The sequence below is a fragment of the Nerophis lumbriciformis genome, linkage group LG30 (genome assembly GCF_033978685.3).
Source record: "Nerophis lumbriciformis linkage group LG30, RoL_Nlum_v2.1, whole genome shotgun sequence".
Lineage (NCBI taxonomy): Eukaryota > Metazoa > Chordata > Actinopteri > Syngnathiformes > Syngnathidae > Nerophis > Nerophis lumbriciformis.
This window is the reverse complement of record NC_084577.2, coordinates 27,397,351-27,406,422: the sequence shown is the minus strand read 5'-3', so window position 1 is coordinate 27,406,422 and position 9,072 is coordinate 27,397,351. Positions and strand designations below refer to the sequence as shown.

Below are 9,072 nucleotides of genomic sequence, written 5' to 3'. Positions count from 1 at the left end.
ACAAGGTACCTTTAGGACCAGTTTCATTTAAAACACACTTTTATCCAAGATTTATAAGTAGGGGGTCCTTGCTCCATCTCTCCATCAGCTTACGGGTCCTTGGCCATTGCAGACCCCTGCTAAATAGCCTTCATTCCTTTTGAACCTGTTTTGATTGCCGGCTCTTTAGAACCAACACTTGTAACAAGTCGAGTTAGCGAAGAGGCAAGGCTGAGGTAGATTGCTAGTTATGCTACCTCGCACAATCAGAGTAGTGGCGGAGAAGAGTTGAGGCCTTTCAGAGAGTCGCCAGCCAGGAGTGGAGAGGACAACTGTCGGTTGGTAGTGCGACTGACGTAAGCCTCAGCAGGAGAACGGCGGCTGCAAGGCGGTGGAAGTTGGACCGCCTCCAATGGTTGGTTTTGATCGCTAGAGACAACTGGTGTCTGGTAAGGTAAGGTACCAAGGTACTAAAAGTGCCTCCATTGTGGTCCATTTTGTAAAATAAGACCATCCATCCATCCATCCATCTTCTTCCGCTTATCCGAGGTCGGGTCGCGGGGGCAGCAGCTTAAGCAGGGAAACCCAGACTTCCCTCTCCCCAGCCACTTCGTCCAGCTCCTCCCGGGGGATCCCGAGGCGTTCCCAGGCCAGCCGGGAGAGATAGTCTTCCCAGCGTGTCCTGGGTCTTCCCCGTGGCCTCCTACCGGTCGGACGTGCCCAAAACACCTTCCTAGGGAGGCGTTCGGGTGGCATCCTGACCAGATGCCCGAACCACCTCATCTGGCTCCTCTCCATGTGGAGGAGCAGCGGCTTTACTTTGAGCTCCCCCCGAATGACAGAGCTTCTCACCCTATCTCTAAGGGAGAGCCCCGCCACTCGGCGGAGGAAACTCATTTCGGCCGCTTGTACCCGTGATCTTGTCCTTTCGGTCATGACCCAAAGCTCATGACCATAGGTGAGGATGGGAACGTAGATCGACCGGTAAATCGAGAGCTTTGCCTTCCGGCTCAGCTCCTTCTTCACCACAACGGATCGATACAGCGTCCGCATTACTGAAGACGCCGCACCGATCCGCCTGTCGATGTCACGATCCACTCTTCCCCCACTCGTGAACAAGACTCCGAGGTACTTGAACTCCTCCACTTGGGGCAAGATCTCCTACCCAACCCGGAGATGGCACTCCACCCTTTTCCGGGAGAGAACCATGGACTCGGACTTGGAGGTGCTGATTCCCATCCCAGTCGCTTCACACTCGGCTGCGAACCGATAAAATAAGACCAGATATTAGAAATAATCCCGTGTTTGTACGAGCGGTAGAAAGCCACTGAACTGAGAAACATTTTCCCTTCTTAACAGCTGTAATGAAATGGTTGGATTTGTTTTATTGATTACAGTTTGCTGTGAGTTAGAAGCAGAAAAAGGCTCGAGTATTTTTTGGCATTATTCTTTTTTTCAAATATTAGCTTTATTCAAAACTATTTTCTCTTAATCTGTCTCTCCTCTACCTCGTCCAACTGCTCCGCCATCAACGTTCATGGTGAGCCAGGACGTGATTCGAGGTGTGCTGTGGTCCTTCTTGTCCATGAAACAGTCCGACAGTTCATGGTTAGTACTGTTCCTGTCCATAAAGACAGTCCGACAGTTCATGGTTAGTTCTGTTCCTGTCCATAAAGACAGTCCGACAGCTCATGGTTAGTTCTGTTCCCGTCCATAAAGACAGTCCGACAGTTCATGGTTAGTTCTGTTCCCGTCCATAAAGATAGTCCGACAGTTCATGGTTAGTTATGTTCCTGTCAATAAAGACAGTCCAACAGTTCATGGTTAGTTCTATTCCCGTCCATAAAGACAGTTCGACAGTTCATGGTTAGTTCTGTTCCCTTCCACAAAGACAGTCCAACAGTTCATGGTTAGTTCTGTTTCTGTCCATAAAGACAGTCCGACAGTTCATGGTTAGTTCCGTTCCCGTCCATAAAGACAGTCCAACAGTTCTGTTCCCGTCCATAAAGACAGTCCGTTCGTTCATGGTTAGTCCTGTAGCAACGGCGTCCAATTGTGCTGAAGCATCCCAGTTTCTAGATTAGGACGGTTCTTCTTCTGAAGAGATCTTGTTCTCACGTTCTCAACTTAAAGCTATGTTCAAGTTTCTCCTCTCATTGAGTCCTCGGTAGTGAGTCCATGTGGGAAACCACTATCTTGTATCGCTCCACAGCTGTGAGCCAGAGTTGTTTTTGCATATCCACAGAGGTGTGTTATTGCTGTCCTGCCTGTCGCATGGCTTCCACGGTAGTCGCCTCCTCGGCCCTCGGTAGCGTGCCGCCTACAAACTGGTCTCTCTTAGAAACATGGTCCCGATGCTGTAGGACACTTTCCTCATAGAGGCCGGGGGCGCGGAGCGAGAGCTGGTCAACGAGGCGTGGCTGTGGGACGTCCCCGCTTCTAGGAAATAACACGTACCTGGAATCTCCGTAGGGAAATTCTCGGGGAGCTCCAAACGCGAACGAGGGACGAAGGAAAACGATCGGTCGTCTTTCAGCAACCTGACGGAGGAATTGACGCATGGTAAGTTAGGGCGGAATGTGTGTGTGACGTCCGTTGGGCGCACTTACTGGTAAGTCGTAGGGCTGACATTGATGCACCTGGGATGACTCCCTGACTCAAACTTGCTGGCCAGAGTCACGTTGTTCCCAAACAGACAATACCGAGGCATTTTCACTCCGACCACACCGGCCAGGACTGAACCCGTGTGGATGCCGATCCTCAGCTGCACAGATAACACCACAACAAGGGTTTAAAAACCGGGTCATTCAAACTCCCTGGTTAATCACTTTCACAGATCACAACACCATCCATCCATCCATCCATCCATCCATCTTCTTCCGCTTATCCGAGGTCGGGTCGCGGGGGCAGCAGCTTAAGCAGGGAAGCCCAGACTTCCCTCTCCCCAGCCACTTCGTCCAGCTTTCCTGTGGGACCCCGAGGCGTTCCCAGGCCAGCCGAGAGACGTAGTCTTCCCAACGTGTCCTGGGTCTTCCCCGCGGCCTCCTACCGGTGGGACGTGCCCTAAACACCTCCCTAGGGAGGCGTTCGGGTGGCATCCTGACCAGATGCCCGAACCACCTCATCTGGCTCCTCTCGATGTGGAGGAGCAGCGGCTTTACTTTGAGCTCCTCCCGGATGGCAGAGCTTCTCACCCTATCTCTAAGGGAGAGCCCCGCCACCCGGCGGAGGAAACTCATTTCTGCCGCTTGTACCCGTGATCTTGTCCTTTCGGTCATAACCCAAAGCTCATGACCATAGGTGAGGATGGGAACGTAGATCGACCGGTAAATTGAGAGCTTTGCCTTCCGGCTCAGCTCCTTCTTCACCACAACGGATCGATACAGCGTCCGCATTACTGAAGACGCCGCACCGATCCGCCTGTCGATCTCACGATCCACTCTTCCCCCACTCGTGAACAAGACTCCGAGGTACTTGAACTCCTCCACTTGGGGCAAGATCTCCTCCCCAACCCGGAGATGGCACTCCACCCTTTTCCGGGCGAGAACCATGGACTCGGACTTGGAGGTGCTGATTCTCATCCCAGTTGCTTCACACTCAGCTGCGAACCGATCCAGTGAGAGCTGAAGATCCTGGCCAGATGAAGCCATCAGGACCACATCATCTGCAAAAAGCAGAGACCTAATCCTGCAGCCACCAAACCAGACCCCCTCAACGCCTTGACTGCGCCTAGGAATTCTGTCCATAAAAGTTATGAACAGAATCGGTGACAAAGGGCAGCCTTGGCGGAGTCCAACCCTCACTGGAAACGTGTCCGACTTACTACCGGCAATGCGGACCAAGCTCTGGCACTGATCATACAGGGAGCGGACTGCCACAATCAGACAGTCCGATACCCCGTACTCTCTGAGCACTCCCCACAGGACTTCCCGAGGGACACGGTCGAATGCCTTCTCCAAGTCCACAAAACACATGTAGACTGGTTGGGCAAACTCCCATGCACCCTCAAGGACCCTGCCGAGAGTATAGAGCTGGTCCACAGTTCCACGACCAGGACGAAAACCACACTGTTCCTCCTGAATCCGAGGTTCGACTATCCGGCGTAGCCTCCTCTCCAGTACACCTGAATAGACCTTACCGGGAAGGCTGAGGAGTGTGATCCCACGATAGTTAGAACACACCCTCCGGTTCCCCTTCTTAAAGAGAGGAACCACCACCCCGGTCTGCCAATCCAGAGGTACCGCCCCCGATGTCCACGCGATGCTGCAGAGTCCAGAGTCTTAGAAATAAGTCCCCACTGCCAAAAGTACTCTTTGTTGAGTACTTGTGAGTCAGTGAAACTCGACTCTATTAAACTGTGAGTTAGTGAAACTTGAGTCTTTGTCAAGTACTTGTGAGTCTGTGAAACTCGACTCTTTACCAACACTAGAGTTAGTGCAACTTGGGTCTTTGTTGAGTATCTGTGAGTCAGTGGAAAACCAGGCTTTGTCAAGTACCTGTGAGTCGATGAAACTATAGTCCATATCCAGTACCTGTGAGTCAGTAAAACCAGAGGCTTTGTCGAGTACCTGTGAGTCTGTAAAACCCAAGTCTTTGTCAATCACCCGTGACTCAGTGAAACAGGCCTTTTTATCAACCCACGAGTTAGTGAAATTTGGGTTTTTGTCAAGTACTTGGAAGTTAGTGAAACTCAAGTCTTTGTCAGAAACACGTGAGTCACTGAGAATCCAGTCTTTGTCGAGTATTTGTGAGTCAGTGAATCTTGAGTCTTTTTCAGGTTCTCGTGACTCAGGGAAAGACAAGTCTTTATCAAGTACCTGTGAGTCAGTGTAACTCAAATCTTTGTCAGGTACCCGTGAGTCAGTGAAACTGGAATAATTCCAAATAAAGATGGAAATAGTTAATAATCATAACTATTTTATTTACAGGTTCTTAAAGATATAAATAGTCAATAATCATCACTGACTTTTATTTACAGGTCCCTAAAGATAGAAATAGTCAATAATCATAACTGACTATTTTATTTACAGGTCCCTAAAGATAGAAATAGTCAATAATCATCACTCACTATTTTATTTACAGGTCCTTAAAGATAGAAATAGTCAATAATCATCACTGACTATTTTATTTACAGGTCCTTAAAGATAGAAATAGTCAATAATCATCACTGACTATTTTATTTACAGGTCCTTAAAGATAGAAATAGTCAATAATCATCACTGACTATTTTATTTACAGGTCCTTAAAGATAGAAATAGTCAATAATCATCACTGACTATTTTATCTACAGGTCCTTAAAAATAGAAATAGTCAATAATCATCACTGACTATTTTATTTACAGGTCCTTAAAGATAGAAATTGTCAATAATCATCAGTGACTGTTTTATCTACAGGTCCTTAAAGACAGAAATAGTCAATAATCACCAGTGAATATTTTTTAAAGGTCCTTAAAGATAGAAACAGTCAATAATCATAATTGACTCTTTTATCTATAAGTCCTTAAAGATAGAAATAGTTAATTATCATGACTGACTTTTATTTACAGGTCCTTAAAGATAGAAATAGTCAATAATCATCACTGACTGTTTTATCTACAGGTCCTTAAAGATATAAATAGTCAATAATCATCACTGACTATTTTATCTACAGGTCCTTAAAGATAGAAAAAGTCAATAATCATCACTGACTATTTTATCTACAGGTCCTTAAAGATATAAATAGTCAATAATCATCACTGACTATTTTATTTACAGGTCCTTAAAGATATAAATAGTCAATAATCATCACTGCTGACTCTTTTATCTACAGGTCCTTAAAGATAGAAATAGTCAATAATCACCTGCGACTATTTTATTTACAGGTCCTTAAAGATAAAAACAGTCAATAATCACCACTGACTATTTTATTTACAGGTCCTTCAAGATATAAATAGTCAATAATCACCAGTGACTGTTTTATCTACAGGTCCTTAAAGATAGGAATAGTCAATAATCATCAGTGACTGTTTTATCTACAGGTCCTTAAAGATAGAAATAGTCAATAATCACCAGTGAATATTTTTTAAAGGTCCTTAAACATAGAAATAGTCAATAATCATAATTGACTCTTTTATATACAAGTCTTTAAAGATATATATAGTTAATTATCATGACTGACTATTTTATTTACAGGTCCTTAAAGATAGAAATTGTCAATAATCATCACTGACTATTTTATCTACAGGTCCTTAAAGATAGAAATAGCCAATAATCATAACTGAGTATTTTATTTACAGGTCCGTAAAGATATAAATAGTCAATAATCATCACTGACTCTTTTATCTACAGGTCCTTAAAGATAGAAATAGTCAATAATCACCTGCGACTATTTTATTCACAGGTCCTTAAAGATAAAAATAGTCAATAATCACCTGCGACTATTTTATTTACAGGTCCTTAAAGATAAAAATTGTCAATAATCACCTGCGACTATTTTATTTACAGGTCCTTCAAGATATAAATAGTCAATAATCACCAGTGACTGTTTTATCTACAGGTCCTTAAAGATAGGAATAGTCAATAATCATCAGTGACTGTTTTATCTACAGGTCCTTAAAGATAGAAATAGTCAATAATCATCACTGACTATTTTATCTACAGGTCCTTAAAGATAGAAATTGTCAATAATCATCACTGACTGTTTTATCTACAGGTCCTTAAAGATAGAAATAGTCAATAATCACCAGTGAATATTTTTTAAAGGTCCTTAAAGATAGAAACAGTCAATAATCATAATTGACTCATTTATATATAAGTCCTTAAAGATATCCATCCATCCATCCATTTTCTACCGCTTATTCCCTTTGGGGTCGCGGGGGGCGCTGGAGCCTATCTCAGCTACAATCGGGCGGAAGGTGGGGTACACCCTGGACAAGTCGCCACCTCATCGCAGCCTTAAAGATATATATAGTTAATTATCATGACTGACTGTTTTATTTACAGGTCCTTAAAGATAGAAATAGTCAATAATCATCACTGACTATTTTATCTACAGGTCCTTAAAGATAGAAATAGTCAATAATCATCACTGACTATTTTATCTACAGGTCCTTAAAGATAGAAATAGTCAATAATCATCACTGACTATTTTATCAACAGGTCCTTAAAGATAGAAATAGCCAATAATCATAACTGAGTATTTTATTTACAGGTCCTTAAAAATATAAATAGTCAATAATCATCACTGACTCTTTTATCTACAGCTCCTTAAAGATATAAATAGTCAATAATCATCACTGACTCTCTTATCTACAGGTCCTTAAAGATAGAAATAGTCAATAATCACCAGTGAATATATTTTAAAGGTCCTTAAAGATAGAAACAGTCAATAATCATAATTGACTCTTTTATATATAAGTCCTTAAAGATATATATAGTTAATTATCATGACTGACTATTTTATTTACAGGTCCTTAAAGATAGAAATAGTCAATAATCATCACTGACTATTTTATCTACAGGTCCTTAAAGATAGAAATAGTCAATAATCATCACTGACTGTTTTATCTACAGGTCCTTAAAGATAGAAATAGTCAATATTCACCAGTGAATATTTTTTAAAGGTCCTTAAAGATAGAAACAGTCAATAATCATAATTGACTCTTTTATATATAAGTCCTTAAAGATATATATAGTTAATTATCATGACTGACTATTTTATTTACAGGTCCTTAAAGATAGAAATTGTCAATAATCATCACTGACTATTTTATCTACAGGTCCTTAAAGATATAAATAGTCAATAATCATCACTGACTATTTTATCTACAGGTCCTTAAAGATAGAAATAGCCAATAATCATAACTGAGTATGTTATTTACAGGTCCTTAAAAATATAAATAGTCAATAATCATCACTGACTCTTTTATCTACAGGTCCTTAAAGATAGAAATAGTCAATAATCATCACTGACTCTTTTATCTACAGGTCCTTAAAGGCAAATAGAATCTTTTTCTCTGGGTAGGCCTCCCGCACACGGCGAGCAGACACGGAGCCCAGTAGATTCCTAATGATCCACCAGAAGAGCATCTCATCGCCTTGGCAACGCACGCAAGTGTGTGCATGCCAGCACACTGCGAGGTCGTCATGGCAACAGCAGGGGATGGGGGTAGTGAGGCAGAGAGAACAGAGAGAATAGAAATCAAGCTATCATTAGACGGGTAAAACCTGGAGAGCACGTTGGAGAGGTTTACGTCACTTCCTCCTGCAGCCACCATTTTAGTCCTCTTATGTAAGACTAATTATTTACTTTTATGTACGCTGGCAAGACGCCACTTTTGATGTGGTTGTATGTCAACAAGACAGCGTCAGCAGCACTTCAATGGAAGCAACAACCAGCAGCACACTGGAATGAACCTGATATCACGTAGGAAAAGGCAACATCACACAGCAAACAACCACACTGCTACTACTACGAGGGAATAATGAACAACACACTAATGATTGATGTGACAAGTACTTATTAAACCGTCCCATGTGTGATGTCTGTAGGAGTGTTTTCATGCATATTTGTACGTGCTATCGTAATGTATTGATGCTAGCGTTGTTAGCATTAGCTAATAAGCTAACACATTTACGGGAATTATTACCTTACAATGACATGCTTTTTGTATTGTTCCAGTTTCACAAATTCCTCAGTAAATTCACCACACAGTTATTGAGTCTGTTTAGCTGGTTGGAGAGCTAGCTGGGCCGGTTGTTAGCATAAGATTGGCAATAAAAGTTAAAGCTAAAAAAATTTGTACTCACTAAACCGTCCCATGCATGATGTCTGTAGGAATGTTTTCATGCATATTTGTACATGCTATGGTAATGTAATCAAGCTAGCGTATTAGCTAATATGCTAACACATTTATGAGGGTCTGAGTTAGTATCATTAACTGTTTCAGTTTCATGATTCACCAAAATGTCAGCGTGGAGTCTGTTTAGATGATTGGAGAGCTAGTTTCCGCAGCTAGTGGGTCCATGATGATGGCTTCTGTTTTGTTTGATCAGCTGTTTTACTGCCGTGTTACAGACACTATTATGTTAGATCCACTATGGACGGGACTCTCA

At 42.7% G+C, this 9,072-nt stretch overlaps 1 protein-coding gene across 1 annotated transcript in view; it reads right to left on the bottom strand.

Moving 5' to 3' along the window:
- Positions 1 to 1,353: 1,353 nt before the first annotated feature.
- gucy1a2 (guanylate cyclase 1, soluble, alpha 2) overlaps positions 1,354 to 9,072 on the bottom strand; it is a 110,066-nt gene continuing 102,347 nt past the window's right edge. Inside the window, exons 8-9 of the mRNA XM_061925857.1 lie at positions 2,589 to 2,743; positions 1,354 to 2,519 (exon numbers count right to left, since the gene is read on the bottom strand). Coding sequence (XP_061781841.1) covers positions 2,300 to 2,519; positions 2,589 to 2,743 — 375 coding nt within the window. The 3' untranslated portion in view covers positions 1,354 to 2,299. The remainder of the gene's footprint in view (positions 2,520 to 2,588; positions 2,744 to 9,072) is intronic.